This window comes from Vipera berus (genome assembly GCF_964194415.1).
Source record: "Vipera berus genome assembly, chromosome: 3".
NCBI lineage: Eukaryota > Metazoa > Chordata > Lepidosauria > Squamata > Viperidae > Vipera > Vipera berus.
Genome location: NC_138204.1, coordinates 207,699,810 through 207,727,541, shown reverse-complemented (window position 1 = coordinate 207,727,541; position 27,732 = coordinate 207,699,810). Strand labels below are relative to the sequence as shown.

Sequence of the window (27,732 nt, the reverse complement as noted above, 5' to 3'; positions counted from 1 at the left end):
ATAGATAGATAGATAGATAGATAGATAGATAGATAGATAGATAGATAGATAGATAGATAGATAGATAGATAGATAGATAGATGTAGATGTAGACGTAGACATAGATATAGATATAGATATAATAGATATAAATATAGATGTAACAATAAATCAATAAAAATAAGAACAATCCTCTGTTCAACTACTATGGATGGAGTAGAAGTTGGGAGGAGAAAAACCATCTCATCTCACAAAGAATAATATAGGTAGTCCTTGACATACGATCACAATTAAGCCCAAAATTTCCCTAAGCAAGAGAGTTGTTAAGTGAGTTTTGCCTCATTTTACCACCTTTATTGCCACAGTTGTTAAGTGAATCACTGCAGCTGTTAAGGTTGTAAAATGAATGTAGCTTCCCTATTGACTTTACTTGTCAGAAGGTTGCAAAAGGTGATCACATGAAACCCGGGACACTGCAACGGTCATAAATGCGCTCATGACCTCCCGTTTAGACTACTGCAACGCTCTCTACATGGGGCTGCCCTTGAGGACCACCCGGAGGCTTCAGCTGGTGCAGAATGCGGCCGCGCGAGTCGTGATGGGGGTTTCCCGATACTCCCATGTAACACCTCTACTCCGCGAGCTGCATTGGCTTCCGGTTGCCCTTCGGGTGAGATTCAAGGTGCTGGTGATGACCTATAAAGCCCTAAATGGCTTGGGTCCGGGATATCTGAGGGAACACCTGCTGCCAGCATCAAGCTCCCTTCGTCCAGTGTGCTCCCACAGGGAGGGTCTCCTCAGGGTGCCGCCAGTTAAAGATTGCCAGCAGGTAACACCCAGGGGTAGGGCCTTCTCAGTGGGCGCGCCTGCCCTTTGGAACCAGCTGCCCGCGGAGCTTCGGACTGCCCCTGACCTCCGTTCATTCCGCCGGGACCTGAAGACCTGGCTCTTCGAGCTCTCTGGCCCAAGCTGAGAATTTTTTAATTTTAATTTTAACTGGGTTTTTTATTTTTCTCAGGGTTTTATTTAATCTTTTTAAATTTGTTTTAACGTTTGTATTGATTTTCTTTTAAATATCCTGTAAACCGCCCTGAGTCCTTCGGGAAAGGGCGGTATATAAATCTAAATAATAAATAAATAATAAATAAATGTGAGTCAGTTGCCAAGCGTCCAAATTTTGATCAGGTGACTGTGGGGACGTTGCAATGGTTGTAAGTGTAAAAACCAGTCATAAGTCATAAAACAGTCATAAGCACGCCAAGACAACTAGATACAAGGACAGTTTTTTCCCCCATGCCGTCAATCTGCTAAACAACTAATTCTTACAACACTGTCAAAATACTTAGTAAAGCTTTATGGCTATTATTCTCCTCATCTTTCTTATTACCTATCCTTATCTTCTTATGACTATAACTTTGTTTCCTTGTATCTTACAATTTATATTGTTTTATTTAGTATCCTAATATGATTTATGCTGTTTGCTTAGCTAGTGTCCTACGACTATCACTAAGTGTTGCATCTTATGATTTATGGTGAATGTATTTATTTTTATATTGATTATGATCATGATTTAACACTATTGCTTGTTATGTACACAGAGGGTTTATGCACCGGAGACAAATTCCTTGTGTGCCCAACCACATTTGGCCAATAAAGAATTGGGTTTTTTTCAGTGCCGTTGAAACTTCAAATGGTGACTAAGCTAATGGTTGTAAGTAGAGGATTAACTGTAGATGTTGACCTGCCTTCTCTGGATCGGTTTCATCTAAACCCACAGAACAGTATTTTACGTACATCTGAATCTGCCAGTAGTTGCTAGTTGTACCCCGAGGAAACGTCTCTGTAGGATCCTATACATGCTACTTTCAACAAAAGTGGGAGCCGGTTCCAGCGATGCAAAAACTGTGTCGTACACATTTTCAAGCAACATTTCCAGACCTGGGAAAGGAAAGAACATTTTAGTACAGCATCTTCAACAGAAGCTTCCCCTCCAGCTATTCAAACCTCTTATCTTAATTTGACTAGGATACAGGTAGTCCTCAACTTACAATGGTTCATTTAGTGATTGTTCAAGGTTACGACGTCACTACAAAAAAGAATGACTTGTGACCGTTTTTCACATGTGCAACCTTTGCAAGCATCCCCATGGTCATGTGATCAGAATTCAGATGCCTGGCAACTGTTTCAGGTTTATGACCTTTGCAGTGTCCCGGGCTTGCGTGATCCCCTTTTGCGACCTTCTGATCCAGCAAAGTCAATGAGGAAGCCAGATTCACTTAACAACCAGGTTACTCATTTATCAATTATCCACCTCTTTAAAGCAGCTGCACAGAACCATCACACAGCCACAATCTCTAAACCTAAATCTACAACCATACCTTTGCTATACAGGAAACCCTCGAGTATAAATTAAAGTGAGATTAGGTAGCTTGCGGTTATATTTGGAGAATTGACCCACTGTCTTAACAGACTAGACCAGGGGTAGGCAACCTCAGCTCTTTTATGACTCGTGGACTTCAACTCCCAGGATTCCTGAGCCAGCATAGCTGGCTCAGGAATTCTGGGAGTTGAAGTCCATAAGTCATAAAAGAGCCGAGGTTGCCTACCCCTGGACTAGACGAACAAGACCATTGCATTAAGACTTACAACACTTCATTCAATGACCGTTCAAAATTACAACAGCACTAAAAAAAGTGACTTATGACTGTTTTTTATCCTTACAACTGTTGCAGCATCTTCACAGACGCCGGATCAAAATTTGGCCTCTTGGCAACTGACTCATATTTATGACAGTCCCAGAACTGCATTATGTTGCTGGTTCTGCTCATCATTAAACCTTCTTTACAAACAGCTAGCCTCCATTTTATTTCCAGCGTCTTAGCCTCCATTTTATTTCCAGCGTCTTAGCCTCCATTTTATTTCCAGGGTCTTAGCCTCCATTTTATTGATTCCCAGCTTGGAACCAGACCTGATTTTTCTTCAAACAACTGCTAAGTTTTCACTTTTAGGAGACTCCTGCAGGAAGACTCACCTGTATCTTCTAGTTCTCTCCCAAGACTGTCTGCACAGTAACAGTATCCATTGATTTCAGGAAATAAGCTTCTGAAGGAACTAAACGTTAAGAATGCTTTGGGAAACCTGAAAGAGAAATTCAGTTGTGAGAAAATTCAGTATATGAGATTTTTCCATGAAGTAGCACGGGGCATTGTGGCTACTCCTTTGATACATGATTAGCATATTATTATTTATATTGGACCATAAGAAAGGCTGAGCACCAAAGAATTGAGGCCTTTGAACTATGGTGCTGGAGAAAACTCCTGCAAGTCCCTTGGACTGCAAGGTGATCAAACCAGTCAGCCCTAGAGGAGATCAACCCTGACTGCTCTTTAGAAGGCCAGATCCTGAAGTTGAAACTCAAATACTTTGGCCACCTAATGAGAAGGAAGGACTCACTGGAGAAGAGCCTAATGCTGGGAAAGGGGCAAGAGAAGAAGGGGACGACAGAGAATGAGGTGGCTGGATGGAGTCACTGAAGCAGTAGGCGTGAGCTTAAATGGACTCCAGAAGATGGTAGAGGACAGGAAGGCCTGGAGGAAAGTTGTCCATGGGGTCGCGATGGGTAGGACATGACTTCACAACTAACAACAGCAACAATTTATATTCTCATATTATCACTCTACAGACACCAGAGAGTGAAGCTTTGAAAAAACAGCTTTTCAGGCTTCAGAAAGTAACCTGTAACAGTATGCTCTTTGTTTTATTCACAGATTGTCTTCAACTTATTTTTGAGGGATGGGGAACTGGAAGTGGTAATAACATGGGCCTTAGATCATTATCATTATTAAATATGAGAAAATATCAGCTTTGAATCAGGATATTATTTCACTTGACTTGGAACTAGGTTCAGCTCTCCGTCCAAACATACCAATGGTCACCACTGATAGCCCAGATTACCTCCACTCATGGTGCTTTTGCTAGGGCTATAATGTCTTCTTATCTTCCTAAATGGCAGGTGCAGGCACTAAGCACTGCAAAAAGTTCTTCCTACCTGTTAAAATGATGGATAAGATCAAAGACCATCCTGTTGGTTGTGTTGACAAACTTGCACTGGACAGGCAGGAATTCTCCATCAGTTGAGCACTGTGGAGGGCTTTTTTCCCCAACGCCATGCAGAATGCGACGGTCTCGAATCTCACACCGGCCAGGACCTGACAAGCAAAAATATTGCATTTATTCTGGCTTCTTTGTTCAAGAATACCAGTTGTCAAAATTTTTGAAAGAACTTTCAGAAGAGATTTTCCCCCATCCCGTATCCATGGCTCATTCTCATCTTTTTACCAAGCAGGTCAACTTTTTCCATCTATTTCTCAATCTGATTCTCTAACTTTGAGAAGAGAAAGGATGACTGACAGGTTAAAAAGATAATGATGAGAATAAGGGAGGGAGGGAGGGAGGGAGGGAAGGAAAGAAAGAAAGAAAGAAAGAAAGAAAGAAAGAAAGAAAGAAAGAAAGAAAGAAAGAAAGAAAGAAAGAAAGAAAGAAAGAAAGAAAGAAGGGAGGGAGGGAGGGAGGGAGGGAGGGAGGGAGGGAAGGAGGGAGGGAGGGAAAGAAAGAGAGAGAGAAAGAAAGAAAGAAAAAGAAGGGAGGGAGGGAGGGAGGGAGGGAGAAAGGAAGGAAGGAAGGAAGGAAGGAAGGAAGGAAGGAAGGAAGGAAGGAAGGAAGGAAGGAAGGAAGGAAGGAAGGAAGGAAGGAAGGAAGGAGGGAGGGAGGGAAGGAGGGAGGGAAAGAAAGAGAGAGAGAGAGAGAGAAAAAGAAAAAGAAGGGAGGGAGCGAGGGAGAAAGAAAGAAAGAAAGAAAGAAAGAAAGAAAGAAAGAAAGAAAGAAAGAAAGAAAGAAAGAAAGAAAGAAAGAAAAAGAAAGAAAGAAAGAAAGAAAGAAAGAAAGAAAGAAAGAAAGAAAGAAAGAAAGAAAGAAAGAAAGAAAGAAAGAAGAGATAGATAAACCCCCAAGTGGCTTCAACGGCTCTCTAAAAGAATGCAAAGAACCAGCTGTCTGCAAGGAGTACAAATCTTTCCATTCCCCATCATCCAATCAGAGCTGAAGAAGCTTCTTGAATGAGAAGCGAACCGTCTTCAAAGAAAAACAAAGAAACTCCAGTTGCCTCCTGAAAAAAAGCACCTTTGGTGACTACATCTAGTTTAAACGCCTAATTATGTTTTGATTAATGACTTACATTGCCTTGGTTTTCCTTTCTGCCTGGTCCCATAAATCTCCATCCCTTCACCGTCGACACACCAGCATTGTAGCAGAGCTAAGTCACACTGTACGGGGTCAAAATCACCTGAATCCAGACACTGTGGGATGTAGGCAGTTTCACTGCTATTGATGTAGCGGCTGACCAGAATTTGCTGCTTTTGAAGCTGGCAGAAGGACAAACCTACAGCCAGAATAAATATGAGTACAATTTTTAAGCTTTGCTGCATCAGGGCCAAATTCACCTGATGTTGATCATCTCCAAAGGGTTAAATTGATCATTCTATTCAAAAAGGAGAATATATTTGAGTATGTTTTTCATTTGGATGCTACTTCCGGATTTTGTGCTTGTGATGAAAAAAATATATGAAACTTTGCCTTTGGTTTTATCGATTAAATAGGTTTGTCGTTATAGAAATGGCTAGTTATATATTAATGTGTAAAAGTAAAAAGTTGAGGCTGGAGTGTTTTCCTCTTGTACTGTGCTAAAAAGAGTCAGAAGTCAATGCCTCTTCCCCCCCCCCTTTTTCCCTTGTACCTCACACCTTCTTTTCTCCTCTCTTTCTCCTTCCTTCAATTTCCTATTTCTATTTTTCTTTGTATTTCATATATTAAATTTTGTTTTTTTTAAAAAAGATAATCTCCAAAGCTCAGTAAATACAACCCCTTGTAAAAAGGGTGCAAAGTCAGAGAAAAGCGTTCTCCAAACATCTGCACAGCATTTTCACTTTCTGAGCAAGATACAGGGGTCCTCAACTTACGACCACAATTGTGTCCAAAAATTTCTGTTGTTAAGTGAGACACTTGTTCAGTGAGTTTTGCCCCATTTTATGACCTTTCTTGCCAGAGTTGTTAAGCGAATCATGGCAGTTGATAAGTGAGTCACCCGGTTGTTAAGTGAATCTGGCTTCCCCATTGACTTTGCTTGTCAGAAGGTCGCAAAAGGGGAATCACATGACCCCGGAACACAGCAACGGTCATAAGTATGAATCAGTTGCCAAGCCTCTGAATTTCAATCACGTGACCACAGGGATGCTGCAACAGTTGTAAGTGTGAAAAACGGTCATATGCAGTGGTGGGATTCAGCCGGTTCGCAACATTTCGGCAGAACCAGTAGCTAATTTTTTGTTGCCCAGGCCCAGAATGAACTTCCGGAAGTGGCATCCATGCAGAGAACCGGTTGCTCACAGATCTGAATCCCACCACTGGTCATACGTCACTTTTTTCAGTGCCGTTGTAACTTTGAACAGTCACTAAATGAACTGTTGTAAGTCGAAGACTACCTGTATTTCCTTAAAGTGTAGTTTGAAGAACAATTTATAGGTACTCCTATAAATTGGGGCCATGATTTCCACTGCTAAGCAAGGTGGTTGTTAAAGTGAGTTATGCCTCTTTTCATGACCTGATCTCCTCAGAATCCCTAAAGCCTTATCTGACCACTCCCAAGAAAATGTAGTCCGTCTGGTGAGATTCTTGTAACATAGGTGACTGGCAATAAAGTTTCAGTTTGATATTTATTCAGGAGTGGTTCTGCTCGCTTGCATCTGACAGGTGGGGTGATCAAGAATGTTGGTCAAAGAGTGGGATTTCATGCATAATACACATAATATAAGCAAAAAAAAAATCTGGGCAGTTTAGTTCCCCAGTGGACATTTCATCCTTTATTTTATTTTTTTTGAAAAATGTTTTATTTTTTCTAGTTTTACAGTTTACATTTACATTTTAAAAAGCAGCGTGGTGGCTGAGTTAATCGATAGTTAAATAATATACAAGAATCTTTAGTACATGTTTCAAACTACTACATTAAATATTCCCTCTCTTTTCCCCTTAGTATTTACTGTCTCACATTTCATCCTTTAAATCAGGGTTTTTTGACTTGGCTTTGGTGTTGAGTTCCGTTTCCATTATCAGAATTAAGGAAGTTTAAATTCCACAATACCAAGAGATCCAGACGGAAATATGTTAGTTTTAAACACTCAACCTGTTTGCGCATACATCAACTGTTATTCTTTTTAACATCCCACCGTATGTCCAAAAATATATCTTGAATGCACAAAATGAATATATCAGAGGAGTCTCTCTCTCTCTCTCTCTCTCTCTCTCTCTCTCTCTCTCTCTCTCTCTCTCTCTCTCTCTCTCTCAAACACACACACACACACACACACAAATGCAGATCAGATGTCAGAATCCATTTATATCATATTCATAAATGTATGTTTAAAATATTATTCCATGGATTCTGCCATCTCCCGAAGAGGAGGGAACGGATGTGTATTGAACCGGTATTAGGCATTTCAAAGGAAAAGAGAAGCCTTTTGAACTGGGGAAACAAAGGGGGGGGCTAGCATCTGGCTTGTGTCACGGAAGAGAGCAATAAACATAAAAGGTCCTAAGTTCCTTTTTCCCACGAGAGGGATGATACGAGGTAAATGAAGGGGGACTGACCAAATGGGGTTAAGGGGGGGTTAAACCGGGAACTCTTTATAAGGGTTTAGTTCGTGGAACAATATTAAGTCCTGTCTTGTATTCCTACAACCAAGAATGTCATAGTAAAGATTCTTTTTGGACTAGATTTGGCTCCAAGAGTTTTGTCTTCCTAAGACGTGGTTTGGGGTGGGTCCTAACACCAGACACCCTTACTAAAATTCTTTGTGTTTTGAAACCGAAATTCACAACAAGGAGGAACTTACAAGTCAGAGACGATCCAGACTGCTTAGTGCCTGTGACTTCAACGCCCTTTTCATCTACACACCAGCAGAAGAGACCCTTTCTGTCGCACTGTTTTTTCCTGGTGGACAAAATAGCGATTTCCAGCATTATTACGCTTTTTATACATGCGTAAGGTTTACAAACATTCGTAAGAAGCATCACTTATTTTCCAAACAATTAACTCATTTAGTATTGCTTTGATCCTACTACCCTATGGGCCAATATAATAAGTAAGGAAGTGGGTTAATATCTTTTTGAGCTGATACCTCCCATAAAAATTAGACCAGCATTTTTCAACTTCAGCAGCTTTGAGATGTGTGGACTTCAACTCCCAGAAGTCCCTAGCCAGCATGGGGATTCACAGCCACGTCTGGCTGGAGAATTCTGGGAATTGAAGTCCACAGATCTTAAAGTTGCTGAGATTGAGAAACACCGCATTAAACCATAACTCCTGGAATTTTTAAGCGGTATTGGATTCACTGGTAGGGAATAGGGAGACAGACAAACAGACCAACCTGGAATAGGCAACATAGCTCAAATTCTACAAAATCCCACATCACAGTCTCAAAATCTCATAAGATTTTCTCAAAATGTTTCAGATTTCACAGGCAGAACCCAAGACCCAAAAAAGAAAGATTGTTAATCACTGTGATAGAGTACACATTTCACAATGTTTATCCAACCAGCATTTGCCTTTGAGTCATCTCCTGACATTTTTGTGGCTAATACTATTTTCAGTACTTATCGCTAGGACATTACGCAACTTTCCCAAAGTCTTTCTGTCCTTTTATTTATTTTTTAAAATGTATTTGTGAAAGTGAAATGTCTTCAGTTTGATTCCTGGTTTATCCAGCTGTTGTAAAAATGTGGCTGGGGAATTCTGGGAGTTGAAGTCCAATCATCTTAAAGTTGTTAAGATTGAGAAACACCGGTGTATCGTCTTGAAGAGGAGTCTCCAAACTTGGCAACTTTAAGACCTGTGGACTTCAACTCCCAGAATTCCCCAACCAGCTTGGCTGGCTGAGGAATTCTGGGAGTTGAAGTCCACAAGTTTTAAAGTGGCCAAGATTGGAGACCCCTGGTTTAATGGATCAACATCACATAAGCTACTCCTGGTTATATCCAGGTTCTCTAAGGAGGCCATGGTGGCAGACAAGCTATGACACTCCAGTTTTGCTGAACCAAAATCCCCATCTTTCTCCCCTATCAGTTAACCATTCTTCCAAGAAATTGGAAATTGGAAAGCCAACATTACCTAAACTGTCCATCTTCTGAGCATTGAGGGATGTAGTCTTCTCCATCATGGAAGGCCTTCTCTCTCTGAAGTTCACATGGACGAAGAGGCTGGGTTTCAACCTCATACTCTACATTTGGAAGAAGGCAAAGTTATTGCAGCAAGTTCCTTCTTCACATCCTAACCTCCCTTTGTTCTTTTTCATTTTTTATCCCAAGGATTTGGGAAAGACACATACGTGAAAATCATTTCCAGGTTGGGCTCTATCAGCCTGATTTCTGTTTTCTGAACTGTAAGAATATAACAAATCTCAAATCTCAAAAGAGGACAAGCAAGAATCAGAATCTCTCTTGCCCCAGCCCTTAGGATGGAGGGAGGGAGGGAGTTAAGGAGGGATTCCTGATTCTACAATGACCCTGGGTAGTCCACAAATAAAAAGTGAAAAGAAAACAAAGCATTTCAAGAGCCTTGGTGGAGCAGTGGGCTAATGCCTCCTTAAATAACACCAGCTGCCTGCAATTAGTGCAGGTTCGAGTCCCACCGGGCTCAAGGTTGACTCAGCCTTCCATCCTTCCGAGGTAGGTAAAATGAGGACCCAGATTGTTGGGGGCAATTAAGCTGACTTTGTAATAATGCCGCTTGGGTGTGTGTGTGAAAGCCCTAATAAGCAGGCATATACATAGAATGAAGGCTACTGCTAAGCTTGTAAGCTGCCCTGAGTCTTCGGAGAAGGGCGGGATATAAATGGAATTAAAATAAATAAATAAATAAAATAAATAAAGAAGAGCACTGAACAGAGTACAGAACTAAGAAGACTAAACAGAATAAAAAATAAAAACATTAAATGGAGACAAACTCCTTTCAAGCACTGATGAAGTTACTCAGTTGGGTAATGAAATATCTGGAAGAAAGCAACCAAGCTCAGAGAGCACCAAGGACCCCACAGTCAAAACACTAGGTGAAAGGGGCTCAACCATCATCTTAACCCAAAGCCCAGAAGGGCAACCAGGACTGTAGCACGTTTGCAGACAATCAAAACTTAGATATCAAGAACTGAAATAACGATCACTTCAATATGAGCCAGCAGTGTGCTGCAGCTGCCAAAAAAGCCAACACGGTTCTAAACTTAATTAACAGAGGGATAGAATCATGATCATGTGAAGTGTTAATAATACCACTTTACAATGCCTTAGTAAAGCCACTCTTGGAATACTGTATCCAGTTTTGGTCACCACGATGTAAAAAAGATGTTGAGACTCTGGAAAGAGTACAGAGAAGAACAACAAAGATGATTAGGGGACTGGAGGCTAAAACATATAAGGAACGGTTGCTGGAATTGGGTATGTCTAGTTTAATGAAGAGAAGGACAAGGGGGGACATGATAGCAATCTTCCAATATCTCACGAGCTGCCCCAAAGAAGAGGGAGTCAAGCTATTTTCCAAAGCACCTGAAGGCAGGACAAGAAGCAACAGATGGAAACTAATCAAGGAGGGAAGCAATCTAGAATTAAGGAGAAATTTCCTGACAGTTAGAACAATTAATCAGTGGAACAATCTGTCTCCAGAAGCCATGAATGCTCCAACACTGGAAGCTTTTAAGAAGAGATTGGGCAGCCATTTGTCTGAAATGGTATAGGGTTTCCTGCCTGAACAGGAGGTTGGACTAGAAGACCTCCAAGGTGTGTTCCAGCTCTGTTATTCTATTCTATTCTGAAATTGTGGAACCAGTACAAATCACCGGGAGGATATCGTTTCTCAAAGCCGGACCTGTTACTCAGAAAACACGTTTCTAAGGTGGCAGAAGATGACTCTGTTTAACAGATGGGACCTGGAACACACCCAATTTAGCTGATCTGGCCAGAGAGATGGAACTATTTGGAGACAGATGGTCCCGCAAGTAAACCAGGCCCTCTGCCATGCTGGCTTTTATAGATGATAGTCAATATCTTGAATTGCACTCAAAAGCCAACTGGCCACCAGTACAGCTGGCAAAGTAGTAAATAATTAGTGACATATATTCAACATATTGCAGGTAGCTCTTGACTTACAGCCAAAATTGAGCCTAGCATTTCTGACGCTAAGCGAGACAGCCGTTAAGTGATTTTTGCCCCACTTTGTGACCTTTCTTGCCACAGTTGTTGAGTGAATCACTACAGTTGTTAAATTCGTAACATGGTTGTTAAGTGAATCTGGCTTCCCCATTGACTTTGCTTGCCAGGTCACAAAAGGGGATCACATGACACCCCCCCCCCGAGGGACACTGCAACGGTTGTCATAAATGTGAGTCAGTTGCCAAGCACCTGAAGATCATGTGACCCTGGGAATGCTACAATGGTCGTGTGGGAAAATAGTCATGGATCTTTTTTTCCAGTCCTATTGTCACTTTGAACGGTCACTAAATGAATTGCTATAATTCAAGAACTACCTTACATAGGTGTGTCACAAAGAAAAAAAATAATGTCGATATTTTAAGCCAACTCTCAGTTGGACAAAGGATGATAGGTATTTTTTCTCCCTGCCGCTCCCCCCTCAAAAGGAAAGAGAGCCTCAATGAAATCCCCAAGTGGAGGATCCCAAAGGTGCTTTTTTCATGAGGCAACTAGACTTTCTTGTTTTACTTTGAAGACGTTTCGCTTCTCATCCAGGAAGCTTCTTCAGCTCTGACTGGAGGGCGGGGAATGGAAGGATTTATACTCCTTGCAGACAGCTGGTCATTTGCATTCTTTTAGAGAGTCGTTGAGACCACTTGGAGGCTTGTCTGTGTCCTCAGGGTCACTTGAGTAATGCAAATGGGTGTGAAGCCTTCTTGGCTGCAGGATGTCTTCTGCCCTGGGTCCCTTCACTGTTGAAGACAAGTGCAGGCTGTTGGGGATGAATCTGTGTTGTGGGAACACAGGGCAGTACTTTGCACCACTCAGGTGACCCTGAGGACACAGAAAAACTCCAGGAGGCCTCAACGACTCTCTAAAAGAATGACCAGCTATCTGAAAGGAGTATAAATCCTTCAATTTCCCCACCATCCAATTAGAGCTGAAGAAGCTTCTTGGATGAGAAGCGAAACATTTTCAAAGAAAAACAAGAAAGTCCCGTTGCCTCCTGAAAAAAGCACCTTTGGGACAACCATGAACTGGATGGCTGAAAATCTCCACAGACATCTCTCAAGTGGGGAGTGTGCTATTCTTATATTAATTGGCTCTTTGGGTCTTAATCACAAAACACGCTTACCAAGATGCTGGGCCAGATGATAACTATGGCCCTTTCCAATTCTAGGCTTCTATTAGTTTTATCTAGAGGAGATCAACCCTGACTGCTCTTTAGAAGGCCAGATCCTGAAGTTGAGACTCAAATACTTTGGCCACCTAATGAGAAGGAAGGACTCACTGGAGAAGATCCTCATGCTGGGAAAGGTTGAGGGCAAGAGAAGAAGGGGATGACAGAGAATGAGGTGGCTGGATGGAGTCACTGAAGCAGTAGGAGTGAGCCTAAATCGACTCCAGAAGATGGTAGAGGACAGGAAGGCCTGGAGGAACGTTGTCCATGGGGTCGCGATGGGTCGGACACGACTTCACAACTAACAACAACATAATAAATATTATTATTATCTGTTGTTTTGCAATGTATGGCTGTGAAAGTTGGACCATAAGAAAGGCTGAGCGCCAAGGAATTGAGGCCTTCGAACTATGGTGCTGGAGAAGACTCCTGTGAGTCCCTTGGACTGCAAGGCAATCAAACCGGTCAGTCCTAGAGGAGATCAACCCTGACTGCTCTTTAGAAGGCCAGATCCTGAAGTTGAAACTCAAACACTTTGGCCACCTAATGAGAAGGAAGGACTCACTGGAGAAGAGCCTAATGCTGCGAAAGGTTGAAGGCAAGAGAAGAAGGGGACAACAGAGAACGAGATGGCTGGATGGAGTCACTGACGCAGTAGGCATGAGCCTAAATCGACTCCAGAAGATGGTAGAGGACAGGAAGGCCTGGAGGAACGTTGTCCATGGGGTCGCGATGGGTCGGACATGACTTCGTAACTAACAACAACAACAAATTAGTTTTATTCTAAAAGCAGACACCTGAGAACAAAGAGATACCTAATTACTTACCAAAGATGCTGGTCAGTGTTCTATCAGTAAAGCAAAGGAAGGTGATGAAGAGCAAGGCCCTCATTTTGGGATGTAGGAGGATTGTCTCCCTCACGAGGGAAAGGCAACCAACCTACACTCTGGGGAAGTTCTCGGCCCGTATTTTATAGCTGCTGCTGCCCCTCAAATAACTTTTCACTTATGAAATGGAAGACTGGGCTTTCAAAGGAGTTAGTGACGCAGGCTGTTTCAAGAGCCCTTGTGTTGGCTCACGCAATTACCCATTTGAATGACTTTGCTTTTTCTTTCTCACTTGTCCTTCTAAAGGTGAGATAGAAATAAATTTAAAAAACAACAACAGCCAGAGGGTGTAAAGGTAGCCCTCGACTTACGACAATTGAGTCCAAAATTTTCCACTGCGAAGCAGGATCGTTGTGAAGAGAGGGTTGACCCATTTTACGACTTTTCTTGCCACAGTTGTGAAATAAATCGCTGCAGTTGCTCCATTACTAACACAGTTGTTAAGTAAATCTGGCTTACCCATTGAGAGACTGTGCTTGTCTCAAGGTTACAGAAGATGATCACATGATCCCGGGACATTGCAACCGTCGTAAGTACATGACAGTTGCCAAAGCATCTGAATTTTGATCACGTGACCATGGGGATGCTGCAGTGGTCGTAAGTGTGAGAAATGGTCTTGGGTCACCTTTTTCCAGTGTTATTGTAACTTTGAGCAGTCACTAAAGGAATGGTGTAGGTCAGGAATAGGCAACCTTGGCTCTTTTATGACTCGTGCACTTCGACTCCCAGAATTCCTGAGCCAGCCATGCTGAGGGAAAAGGGAGAGGTTTCCAAGCTGAGCCATGCTGGCTCAGGAATTCTGGGAGTCGAAGTGCACGAGTCATAAAGTGGCCTAGGCCTAGGCCAGGGATAGGCAACCTTGGCTCTTTTATGACTCATGGACTTCAACTCCCAGAATTCCTGAGCCAGCATGGCTCAGCTTGGAAATCTCTCCCTTTTCCCTCAGCATGGCTGGCTCAGGAATTCTGGGAGTTGAAGTCCACGAGTCATAAAAGAGCCAAGTTTTAAGACCCCTGCTCTATACCCTCTTCCAGGGGTAGGCAACCTTGGCTCTTTTATGACTCGTGGACTTCAACTCCCAGAATTCCTGAGCCAGCATGGCTCAGCTTGGAAACCTCTCCCTTTTCCCTCAGCATGGCTGGCTCAGGAATTCTGGGAGTTGAAGTCCACGAGTCATAAAAGAGCCAAGTTTGAAGACCCCTGCTCTATACCCTCTTCCAGGGGTAGGCAACCTTGGCTCTTTTATGACTCGTGGACTTCAACTCCCAGAATTCCTGAGCCAGCATGGCTCAGCTTGGAAACCCCTCCCTTTCCCCTCAGCATGGCTGGCTCAGGAATTCTGGGAGTTGAAGTCCACGAGTCATAAAAGAGCCAAGGTTGCCTACCCCTGGTGTAGGTTAAAGACTACCTACCCATATTAGACCAACAAATGCATATTTACCTATATAAGCACTAGACCTAGGGAAAGGTTTTCGTTTTACTTTTAATCATTATCATGTGCAGCACACAGAAAATATTCAAAAGCTCTATGACTCAACTGAATTGGACATTCACCTATCAAAGAGTGGAGGGACTCTTTTCTATGAGTAGCCAAAAACACCAAGGAGGAAAAAAGACACTGGATTCCTACTGTTAAAATTGTGAAAGACTCAGAAATCCCTCATTCTTCTGAGTCCATATGTACCCCAGGGATTCAGTCATTTTGAGAGTTAAAGGAGAATATTGGCAGCTCAGGGTTGAAAGGAGGTGAGGGTCTGTTCCAACTGCTCCTTGAGGTTTGCGCTGATGGTGTTACCTAGCAGGGTAATGAAATGTCTGCAAGAAAACAAGCATGCTCAGAGAGCGCGAAGGACTCGCTGTGGGAGTTCTTGGGCAGAAACATACAAAACAGCCTCACAGATAGTCCTTGACTTACAACCATTCCTTCAGCGACTATTCGAAGTTACAACGGCGCTGAAAAAAAGTAACTTATGAACGGTTCTCACACTTGCGATCTTTGCAGCATCCCCATAGTCACGTGATGAAAATTCGGACACTTGGCAAACGGTCTGTATTTACGACAGTTGCCGTGTCCCGAGGTCCTGGGATTGTCGTTTGCAACCTTCCTAAGGAGCTTCAGACAAGCAAAGTCAAAGGTGGAAGCCAGGTTCACTTAATTGTACGATTCACTTAACTCCAGTGATTTGTTTAAGGAAGTGGCACAAAAGGGGGTTTGTGACTCACTGAACAGCTGCCTTGCTTAGCAACAGAAATTTTCAGCTCAATTGTGGTCGTAAACTGAGGACTACCTATATATAGGCAGGCCACGTTTTTACCGTGGCATTTCCTTCTCTGTCACTAATTCCCAGGCAGCTGAATTTACCACCTAAGGTCCTTGAAAATGTGGAGCCATCTGTGACTAAAAGAATTGACTTGTCCTTAAACTATGTTTCTGCTTTAAGGATCAGAAAATGTAGGTTTGGGCTAATGGGTTTATTATTTCATTTATATAACCATCTGTCTTTCAGCCAACTCTGGGCAACTTCCAATCAAAAATTGAAAGACTTATAAAATCATTTTAAAACCCACGGGATACCGCCAGTTACAATATAAAACAACAAAAACCTGGCACTAATCTATGTTATTGAAACTTAACATTAAGAAAACTAAGATCATGGCATCCGGCCCTCTCAATTCCTGGCAAATAGATGGGGAAGAAATGGAGGTAGTGACATATTTTATTTTCCTGGGCTCCAAGATCACCGCAGACGGGGACTGTAGCCAAGAAATTAAAAGACGCTTGCTCCTCAGGAGGAAAGCCATGGCAAATCTAGACAGCACACTAAAAAGCAGAGATGTTAACCCTGTCAACAAAAGTGCGTATAGTCAAGGCTATGGTCTTCCCAGTTGCAATGTATGCCAGTGAAATTTGGACCATAAGAAAGGCTGAGCGCCAAAGAATTGAGGCCTTTGAACTATGGTGCTGGAGAAGACTCCTGCGAGTCCCTTGGATTGCAAGACGATCAAACCAGTCGGTCCTAGAGATCAACCCTGACTGCTCTTTAGAAGGCCAGATCCTGAAGTTGAAACTCAAATACTTTGGCCACCTAATGAGAAGGAAGGACTCACTGGAGAAGAGCCTCATGCTGGGAAAGGTTGAGGGCAAGAGAAGAAGGGGACGGCAGAGAATGAGGTGGCTGGATGGTCACTGAAGCAGTAGGCGTGAGCTTAAACGGACTCCAGAAGATGGTAGAGGGTTAGGGTTAGTTTCTTTCTATTACATTTGCTTTCAAGTAGTTTTTTACACTAATGCAATGCACACAAACAGAATTATTTCCATCCGTGCAGATTGTTTCAGGGATGTGTACACCAACCAGCCACAGCTATTACAAGTTCTAGGTGTGTGTTACAGGTAGCCCTCCAATTATCACCTACCCATTGTAAGCCATCCAGAGTTACCTTGACGGAAGATGGGTGGCCAGTACATTTTACAAATAAATAAATACCCCAAAAGGGGGCTTACGACTCAGATCTGATTTTCTGGTGGCCAGGCACTCTCTTGCAGTCACGTGACCATACATCAAGTGCTCAGCAACATAACTGCATTTATGACAATTTGCAGCACCCCGCAATCAGGTGACCCTGTTTCATAATGGTTTTGCCAAAACCTGGAAGTTACGTCAGGTTGACAACCCAATGACTTGACACAGTCGCCTTGACCAGCAGAAAAAAATGTGGCAAAATCAGGTTGGTCACATTTAGCCACTCTAACGGGCAGACTCCACCACAGTCCCATGCAAAGAACGTTAGAAGCTAACCCTAGTATCTAATTACTGTGGTGTATTCTTAAAGGTAAAGGTTTCCCCGCACATGCATGCTAGTCGTTTCCGACTCTAGGGGCCGGTGCTCATCTCCGTTTCAAAGCCGAAGAGCCAGCGCTTGTCCGAGGACGTCTCCGTGGTCATGTGGCCGGCATGACTAGACGCCAAAGGCGCATGGAACGCTGTTACCTTCCCACCGTAGTGGTCCCTATTTTTCTACTTGCATTTTGACGTGCTTTCGAACTGCTAGGTTGGCAGAAGCTGGGACGAGTAACAGCCGCTCACTCTGTTACGCAACACTCGGGATTCGACCCGCCAAACTGCCGACCATCTGATCGACAAGCTCAGCGTCCTAACCCACTGAGCCACCGCGTCCCTCTTATTCTTGCTTCCCGCCAAAACCCTTCAAAGCCCTCAGTGTAAGCACATTTGCCTAAAGCCCACCTCAAAATTGTCAGGATTTAGTCAACCCTCCGAAAAGCAAACCGACGAGACAGAAACGAGGGTGCGGTATGCAGAATAGTTTAATAAACAGCTTTACATACAGTACCTTACATATAGACAGTGTATTTGCAAATTTAAATACATTTTAATGTACAGTGGCTTGTACTCTTATCCTGTGGAGGTTCAAGTTTATTGTCCTTCATGTAGTTCTCACACTTTTATACACATTGCCAGCACTGAAACAATCGGGGAGGCCTTTAAGCTCAATACTCTCGTTACTCTCAATAATGCAGCTTTCTCTTGAACAGCCAGTATTTTTTAGAAAAGTATTTTTTTTTTACAAATTTCTGTACATAGGTTTTTTAATCTTCTTTCTCTCTCCCTCTCCCTTTTAAGAAACAGCTCGTTAAAAGGTAACATTTTGTCACCAAGGTTCTTTTCTATCGTAAGAAAACTAGTCTTGTCAATATAAATATGTCTCTAGAATGCAACGTGTATGAGCACACACACACATTATGTGTGTATATGCACACATACGCCCGCCCACAAAGACATATATACATACCTCAAGAGGTAAACTATAGCACTGGGTGCAGCGATAATGCAGGTAAACTAAAAGTAACTGGACTTAGCCTAGAATTGTATTTAAAAACCCAGCTAACTAGGACGACTTTGGTTTCGTAAAGATGTGCCAACTCCTAAGTGAATGCCTTTAACAGGTAATGCATTTGCACCGTGACCCTTCGAGGAAGGGGCGCTTCTAACTGATATTTGGGGTTCGCCGGGAGACTCTGCAGACCATGCCGTGTTTTACAAATTGCTCAACTATTCCAAGGTTTTTTGGCATGCATACGTTTATCTCCCTGGAAATAAAACAGCATCAACCTTCCATATTTCACACTTCCTTTCATTTCACCTTACAGTGAGTAAAAAGGTTGGGAGTGGACCCATTTCACTGCCAATCACTGGCCTTTTAGGCGCTCTTTTGATTCCTCAAGCCAGCTGAGGAAATGGAGCATTGCAGTCCAGACCCAGCCATTAGACACAATATCCCTCAATACTTGTAGTTATATAGCTTGCCCGAATATGGATTTGATGCTGGCAATATGGAGGACTTGATAGGAGAGGTCGGGAAGGGAGGGTTTGGGGGAAAGGGGGGGGAGAGAAAGCTCCCTTCAACTGACCTCGCACCACTCCCATTTCAGTGTTTTGTTTTGTGTTTTTTTTTTAAATTTGGCACTTCTGACCATGACTTTCCCAGTTTGGTTTCTAAAAATGGAGCATAAGATTCGATGCAAGGAAGGCTCGGCTTAAAAAAATATTTCATAGAGAGGCTACCATAAAAAAAGTTTCTCCTGAAAGGGAAACTAGATCCCTCCCCCCCCCCCATTTTCCTGGATCTCTACAGTACTATGGAAAACAGGCATTTGTTCAACTTCTTCCCCCACCACCACCACCACCATCACCACCTTTCAAGTTACCAACCGGGACTAAATCTCCTTGTTCTGCTTTCCAGACTCAAATCATGTAAAATGTGTTCCTTCTCCCAATGCAGATTTGCTTTGGCCGGCTTCTTACTTTTGGGGGGATTGTTTTAAGAGTCTGCGGGCTTCTTCCGTCATATTGCGTGTGGAAAAATGTAGGAAAAACGTGCCCTGGGTTGAAGTTTCTAAGCCGTAATATGTACAAAGAAATGCACAACCTTCTTTATTTGCCTGCTTTTCAGATTAAAACCGGTAGGATCTTTCCTTTGCAAGGGAGATTTCTCCCTGACCCCGTGTCTCGCACGCCGCTTTCATCCTAATGAGAGAATTGGCAGAGAAATAAGGGAACGCACGTTCAGGCTTCTTTCCTTTAAAAAGTACTCTCTTTGTTTTGGGGGGGGGGAACCTGGCGAATCAGAAGAAACCCATCGTCGGAGCCTGACTGCCTGCGTGCATGCCTTCGTCTTTCCTTTCGTCATACAGAGCAGAGGGTGGCAATTTGTTGGACTTTCCCCATGTCAGTGAGGAGCTGTTTAATCCGGCGCTTGAGTTGAGGAAGACGGGCAAGGGGGTCGGGAGGCTGCAATTCTCCGGTGAAATCCAGCCAACTTTCTAAAACTGTACAGGAAAAAAAAAAAAAGAAAAGAAAAGAAAAGAGAGAGATGAAAAGCCTACTACGCACGGTGATATCTTGGCCCACGCCAGGACTTAGAATAATCAATACAGAACAACGGAATAACAGAACGGGAAGGGGCCTTGGGAGTCTTCTAGCCCAATCAGGCAGGAGACCCCTGTGCAGTTCAGTCCTTGACTTACGGCCACAACTGATCCCGAAATTTAAAGTTGCTGGGTGAGAAATTCGTTCCGTGAGTTTTGCCTCGGTTTGCCGCTTTTCTTGCCACCGTTTGCTGAGTGAATCACTGCAGTTGTTAAAGTGGCTGACACAATCTGACTCTGCTTGTCAGGAGGTCGCAAAAGGAGATCACGTGACCCTGGGACACTGCAACGGTCACAAATATGAATCACTTGGCCAAGTACTCGAATGGAAATCACGTGACTGTGGGGATGCTGCGATGATTTTTAAGTGTGGGGGGAAATGGTCGCGACTCACTTTTTTTTCAGTGCCGGTGTAACTTCGAATGGTCACTAAATGAACGGTTATAAGTCGAGGACTACCTGTACCATTTCAGACAAATCCAATCTCTTCTTGAAAACCTCCAGTGTTGGAGCACCCACAATTTCTGGAGGCAGGTCGTTCCATTGATTAATTGTTCTCACTGTCAGCAAATTTCTCCTGAGTTCTAGGTTGGTCCAGGGTAGTCCTCAGCTTATGGCCACAATCGAGGCTCGAGTTTCTGTTATTAAGTAAGGCAGTTGTTTGGATAGTCATGCACCATTTTACAACCTCTTGTGCCATTAATTGTTAAGCAAAATCACTACAGTTGTTAAGTCGGGCGGTTGTTAAAGTCAATCCAACTCCCTCCATTGATACTTTGTCAGAAGCTGGCTGGAAAGATTGTAAATGGCAAAATCACATGAGTCCGAGGCACCACTACCATTGTGAATACATGCTGGTTGCCAAGAGCCCAAATTCTGATCGTGTGACTGCCGGGATGCTAAGACAGTTGGTAAGCGTGAGGACTGGTTGTTAAATTACATTTTTTCAGTGCTGTTTGAACAGTCACTAAACGGACAATTGTAAGTTGAGGACTACCTGTAATTCTGTGTTCGAAACACGAGAGGATGGTAGCCATGTGGCATCACCCCTTTGTATAGACCAGGGGTCTTCAAACGTGGCCCTTTTATGACTTGTGGACTTCAACTCCCAGAATTCCTCAGCCAGGCACACCAGGAATTCTGGGAGTTGAAGTCCACAAGTCATAAAAGGGCCAAGTTTGAAGGTCCCTGGTATAGACCAACAACAAGTAGAAGTCATCAGTCTACGCCAGTGTTTCTCAACCATAGCAATTTTAAGATAAGTGGACTTGAACTCCCAGAATTCTGGGAGTTCAAGTCCACTTATTGAAGTCCACTTATCTTTAAAAAAGAAAACAAACCTGTGTGGCCCACTTATCTTAAAAAAGCTGTGTGGACTTCAATTCCAGGTTATGCTGACTGGGAAATTCCTGGAATTGAAATCCACACAGGTTGGTTTTTTTTTAAGATAGATGGACTTCAATAAGAATTCTGGGAACTGAAGTCCACACATCTTAAAAGTTTTATTTTATTTATTTTATTTTAATTCCATTTATATCCCGCCCTTCTCCGAAGACTCAGGGCGGCTTACAAGCTTAGCAATTGCTAAGGTTGAGCAATACTGTCCTACTCCTTCACCACCCCATCATCCAGAACAATCTAGCAGAAAAAGGAATATTCCAAATCAGCTAAGGCAGTAAGTCCTTTGAAGAAACCGAGGATTTATTTTCAAGTGTTCGTTTTACTCCCATCAATAATTCTTACGTTAACCAAGTGTAGTGTTTTTTTTGTTTGTTTCCAGCAAACAAAAGAGGCAAATCAGACATGTCAGGCAATCAGCTTCTGTACTGGTCACAGAGTACAAACCCAATGTGAAGACAGGGGCAGTAGAATATTTATAATATATCCCATTAGTATTCTTGGCAAAATGGATGTGGGTACCTCTGGTAAGCACATCCTCTGGGTGCACTCACAAAATGGCTGCTGGGGTAGTTTGCCACGCACAAAATAGCTGCTATCCAGGAGATCACAGATCTTTCTCTAGCCTCCTCTCTCTTCCAAGATGACTCTCTATCGTCGTCTATTTTTTTTTTTTTTGCACACTTCCAAGCTAAGTATTGAATTAGAACAGGCTATTGTTCTTATCTTCTGGGCTCTAGAGACCTTCCTGGGAACAAAGGTAATTCTAGTGCTTTGTTTTGTGGCATTCTAGCGTCATCCATTTTGTATGCCGGTTTGGTGTGGTGGTGAAGGTGCTGGCCTAGAAACCAGGAAACTATGAGGATGAAAGTCAACTGGGTGACATTGGGTCAATCACCAGGTGACTGAGTTCTAGTCCTGCCTTAGGCATGAAGGCTGAAAGGGTGACTTTAGGCCAATCACTAGGAGACGGTGAGTTCTAGTCCTTCCTCAGGCATGAAAGCTGGATGGGTAACCTTGGGCCAATGACTAGTAGGTGAGTGCTAGTGCTGCCTTAGGCATGAAAGCCAGATGGGTGACTTTGGGCTAGTCACTCTCTCAGAACCCAACCCACCTCACAAGATTGTCGTTTGGGGGAAAATAGGAGAAGCGAGGTGTGTTGGATATGTTCGCTGCTTGAGTTACTTATAAAAAGCAATAAAGATGGGATAAAAATCAACTGAGTAAAAAACAAAACGTTTAGACAGGAGAAATTTTACACCTAGACTTGTTTTAATGCAAAAAGCCAGGTGGGATAAAGAACTTGGCAAACCCCCAGACAAGCACACATGGGCACGTCTATGTCTTTGGGCCTCGTGCTAGAACCCCCAAGTGTATTTTGTCCAGCACATTTTATATCTGTTAGGTTACCCAAATAGAAGAGTTTGGGAAAGAGAGAAAGAATTGTCAGCGTAAGCTCAGCCTTAAAATAGTTACCATCGACTTCCTTTTCAATCAGGTCCATTCTGCTAGTGACTTCGTTCTGCACATTTTCTATGTGGGTAAGGAGGTTTAGCTGCCACTGAAGACGAGTGTCCACGTGTTCCTCGTTTCCTTTTTTTTCGTTGAATACAAACACGGCGTTCCCTTCGGCTGAATGCTTCTGTGCAGTTACCGCAAACAGAGAATCAGGTTATCAAAACAATTATACAACATCGGCGACCCTCAAGTGGCCTTTTCGGGGAGATGAAATAGATCTATGGCTTCCGAATGACTCAGCAGAAACGGGGGGGAGGAGGTCAACTAAGGCAATTCCTCCATGGCAAAGAGAGTCAGTTCATGACATTCATCATAAAAATTATAAAGCAGGTTACAGGAAGTTCTCAACTTACAGCCGTTTGTTCAGTGAACCTTTGAAGTTACAATGGCACTGAAAAAGAAGTAACTTGTGAGCCGTTTTTCACACTTATGACTGTGGCAGCATCCCCGCGGTCATGTGATCAAAATTAGGACACTGGGCAACTGGCATGTATTTATCACGGTTTCTGTGTCCCAGGGTCACATGATCGATCACCTTTTGCGACGGTGGAAATTCTAGTCATCTAGGTCATGGTTGTCCCAAAGGGGCTTTTTCCAAAAGGCAACTGGACTTTCTTGGTGGTTTTTTTTTTCCCTTTCAAAACATTTGGCTTATCATCCAAGAAGCTTCTTCAGTTATAACTCAAGAAGCCTCTTGGATGAGAAGAGAAACGTTTTCAAGGTGGGGAAAATAGAAAAGGAAGCAAGAAAGTTCCAGTTGCCTTCTGGAAAAAGAAACTTTGGGACATTTTGGGGGACCTTCTAACAAGCAAAGCCAATGGGGGAAGCCAGATTCATTTAACAACTGGGTTGCTAACTTAACAACTGTAGCGATTCACTTAACAACCATGGCAAAAAAAGGTCATAAAATGAGGCAAAAATCACTTAACCACCACAGAAGAACAAGATGGTTTTTGCACCGCTCCTGCTATTCAGAAATATTAGTGCAGGAATTTCTTGCTGACTGTAGTGGTTCTTCACATAGCAGTGATCAGTGACAGAAATAAGAAATCCATCCAAGGTTTCTTTAATTCAGATCTCCAACCATGTGGAAACAACACAATGGGAGCAGTCTGATTGCCAAGGTTCATGAACTATAGTCCCTCTCAACGGTCTGGTTATGTAAAACTTGATGGCCAAAATGCATAGCAACGCTCAAAACTTTCCACTAAATTCTGCAATGCCCAATCAGATGTAGAAATATCATCAATCGCTCTTTGATTCTTTCTCTCTCTTCCCATCCCAAGGTCAGTTTCATGAACAGAAGAGAACTTTTTTTGTACCAATTCCACAGCATAAGCTGCTCCCATTGGAGAAGGATTGAGAAGGAAGAAAACCTAAATGGTTGGTAAGTGAAATATGCTCCATTCTATGACTTTTCTTGCTACCATTGTTAAGTGAAGCACTGCAGTTGTTAAGTTAGCAAGATGGTTGCTAATTGAATCTGGATTCCATATGGACTTTGTTTCTTGGAAAGTCACAAAAGGTGATCACATGATCCTGGGACGCTGCCATAAATACCTGCCAAGCGTCCGAGTTTTGATCACATGGACGGTGGGTTTGCTGCAATGGTGATAAGTGTGGAAAAACCATCATAAGTCACTTTTTTTCATTGCCATTGTAACCTTCAAGTGGTCAGTAAAAGAATGGTCAAGGACCACCTTACAGGCTGGTTTCCCTATTTGGCCTATTCCTTTTGCCCAGGAGTGACAAATCTCTTTTCTTGGCATAAGTTGTTCTCCCGAGGACAAACCAGAAGCACCGTTAAACTCTTCTTCCAATCTTTCCAGACGAGAAATTTCTAGCCTTGTTCATAAATACTTCCAAAATGAAGGAAGCAATTTCTCATATCCATCTACACTGATTTCTCTATACAATAAAATTTCTGATTTATATTGCATCCTTGGTGGACAATGGGAAGCATCGGTTCAGTTCTTCTTGCCAAGGTCATTTTGTCCGTCAGCATATTTCACCCAACTAGTGTGTTACGGTAAAAGCACACAGACAAAAATTGGGAGGGGGGGGGAGAGAAATAGCACTGATGATGTTTCTTAAAAAAAAATAGCGCTGATGATATTACTTAATTTGGGTTATGAAACGTCTGCAAGAAAACAGAGAGCACTTAAGGACCTCTCAGAAAATGTTAATTTATAATTTGATAAACTTACACAGACTCAAGTTCCGTTTATCAGATGCAAGAACTTGTTTGTTGATATTTAAGTGGTGAAGGCAAGGGGAACATGGGGAGCAATGTTTTCGTCATGGAATTATCACATACCGTGTTTGCCCGAAAGTAAGGCCTATCCCAAAAATAAGCCCTAGCTTGATTTTAGGGGCTGGGTCTAATATAAGCCCGACCCAAAAAATAAGCCCTAGTTTTGGGGTGAGGCGCACGGCTAAAAATCAAGCTAGGGCAAGGGTGGAGGGCTGGAGTTGCCCCACGCGCCCCACACCCACTTATCAGGCTTTCCATGAATTGACACCTGCCTCACCTCACCGGCCCACTTCTTCTGCGGCATCCCGCCCCCCAAGCCTGCATTTTGCCGTTAGAGGCCTTTCCGGAAGGCCTCTGCAGCCGAGAACCAAGCTATGGATTCAATCTGTAGCTCAGTTCTTGGTTGCAGAGGCCTTTCCAGAAGGCCTCTGACGGCAAAATGCAGGCTGGAGATCCATTCTCAGCTGCAGAATGAAGCTGCTCCTTTGGCCGCAGAAGTGGTGGGCCGACTGGGCGGGGCTGTTGGTGCTGCCACTGCGAGGTGAGTGGAAAAGACCCCTCTTGAAAATAAGACCTGGTGCCTCTTTTGGAGGCAAAAAAAGCGCCCCAAAACCCATTAAGACCGGGTCTAATTTTGGGGGAAACACGGTTAATGACACAAGTCCCATAATGCACTTCATTTGCACGATAATGCCGTGGCACACACAACGTGAGTGGGACTTCTATTGAGTCCCCCTGGGTTAGAAGGCTCTCGTTTTTCTCTCCGTAATTCTAAAAGGTGCCACAGATGAACCGGTGGATTTACCTGAGGGCCCAAACCATCTCTTGGAGATGAACGTGGTAAACGGTTTTTCTCTTCTAACAGATGCTCCTGGTTCTGTTCAAGACTGCTGGTGTCATCGTCCTCTGAGCTGCTGGTGGGGTCAAGAACTGCTCTGCAATCCTGACCAAAACTCGGTTTCTGGTAACTGTGTTCACTTCTGATATATGTTTCTTCCATCTTTGGGGCTAAGCGAGGCGGCTCTTTGTGATTTTGACTATGACACGTCCTTCCCGAGGGATTAACGGCTTCGGGCGCAGTTAAGACCCTTCTTTCTATCCCAACAGTGATTTGGTCACGATCCTTCCGCACACCTCTGCAAGCCCAGAGATGAAGATCAGGGTGATGCTTATTTCTTGGGTTAAAAAAAAAGAAAGAAAAAGAAAAGATTAATACGGGTGAAACTAATAAAGGCACCAAGTCATATAAGCACTGTCTGAATAGACAAGAAGCCAAAAATATGCCTAAGAACAGGGGTAGGCAACCTTGGCTCTTTTATGACTCGTGGACTTCAACTCCCAGAATTCCTGAGCCAGCCATGCTGACTCAGGAATTCTGGGAGTTGAAGTCCACGAGTCATAAGAGCCAAGGTTGCCTACCTCTGGTCTAAGATTTCAGTTTAAAAAAATGAAATGTTGATTACGATGAGTGGTTTCCCTGATGAAACATCTGAAGCAGTGTTTCTCAACTTTGGCAACTTTATTTCCCCAGGCTGGCTGGAGAATTCTGGGAATTCACGTCTTAAAACCACTAAGATTGAGAAAAACTGATTTAAAGTGTCCGTATACTGTTCAAAATGAACAGTTTATGTCATTAATAGAAATGATTGGGAGGGAAATCCTCTGTAATATCAATATACAAGTAATCCTCGCCTTACAACTGGCCACTTAGTGACTATTCAAAACTATAATGGACGTCCCAGCCTATTTATAATCCTGATTCAAAGCTCCAATGGCCACCATTTTTCCCTGGTCATACTTTGGTACTTGGCAATAGGCTCACATTTATGGCCATTTGCAGCGTCCTGTGGTCACATGACTGTGATTTACGATGTTTTTTTTTGTCAGAAACTAATATTTACTTCCAGTTTCCAGCAAAAATATGTCCACTGCAGTCAAATGAATTCGCTTAATGATCACAGTGTTCACTTAAGGAACGTGGTATTCATTTAGTGACTGATGCAATCAAGGTTGAAAAATTGGACCTGGCCACGTGGTGACTCACTTAAAAACCAACACAACTTACAATTGTAATACTGGCTCATTTATGTGGATAGTTAGGACTACAGAAAAAAAAACAATTGCAACCTGCCTGCCTTCCACTGAAGACCTGTATACTGTACGAACCAAAAAGAGGGCGGAGAAAATATCTACAAACCCCTCACATCCTGGACGTAAACTGTTTCAACTCCTCAGCTCAGGACACCATTATAGAGCATTGCATGCCAAAACAACTAGACATAAATAGTTTTTTCCCCCATACCATCACTCCCACAGCACTGTCTTCCTTCTCATCTTTTCTCATCTTCTCATCTTTCCTACTATCTTCTCCTGTTGGTTTCTTATGATTTATCAATTGTTGTTTGTAGCTTATGATTAATGATCATAACTATGGTTTATGACCTATGACCTATTACTTGCTATTTATATGTACACTGTGAGCTTATGCACTGGAGACAAATTTCTTGTGTGCCCAATCACATTTGGCCAATAAAGAATTCTATTCTATTCTATTCTATTCTATTCTATTCTATTCTATTCTATTCTATTCTATTCTATTCTATTCTATTCTATTCTATTCTATTCTATTCTATTCTATTCTATTCTATTCTATTCTAATTCTATTCTATTCTATTCTATTCTCCATTCCATTCCATTCCGTCAAGGACTACCTCTATTACACTCAGAAGGATATGAATACCGAAGGAATGAACAAGAACAATGCAAGTCTGATATGTGCAAGTTA

General features: G+C 42.8%; 2 protein-coding genes across 5 annotated transcripts in view; both read right to left on the bottom strand.

Annotated features, from left to right (window-relative positions):
• Positions 1-5,270, bottom strand: part of TG (thyroglobulin) — a 140,539-nt gene extending 135,269 nt beyond the window's left edge. The window contains exons 1-4 of the mRNA XM_081323300.1: positions 5,213-5,270; positions 4,028-4,187; positions 3,011-3,117; positions 1,774-1,917 (exon numbers count right to left, since the gene is read on the bottom strand). Coding sequence (XP_081179426.1) covers positions 1,774-1,917; positions 3,011-3,117; positions 4,028-4,187; positions 5,213-5,255 — 454 coding nt within the window. The 5' untranslated portion in view covers positions 5,256-5,270. The remainder of the gene's footprint in view (positions 1-1,773; positions 1,918-3,010; positions 3,118-4,027; positions 4,188-5,212) is intronic.
• Positions 5,271-17,638: 12,368 nt separating this feature from the next.
• Positions 17,639-27,732, bottom strand: part of PHF20L1 (PHD finger protein 20 like 1) — a gene marked incomplete at its 3' end in the record, with an annotated part of 71,777 nt that continues 61,683 nt past the window's right edge. For 3 of the 4 annotated variants that reach the window (XM_081323304.1, XM_081323306.1, XM_081323307.1), the window contains 3 exons: positions 25,753-26,122; positions 22,652-22,817; positions 17,639-19,678 (listed from right to left, as the gene is read on the bottom strand). In XM_081323304.1, the coding sequence (XP_081179430.1) occupies positions 19,536-19,678; positions 22,652-22,817; positions 25,753-26,122 (679 nt within the window). The remainder of the gene's footprint in view (positions 19,679-22,651; positions 22,818-25,752; positions 26,123-27,732) is intronic. The other variant, XM_081323305.1, reaches the window with a different exon arrangement.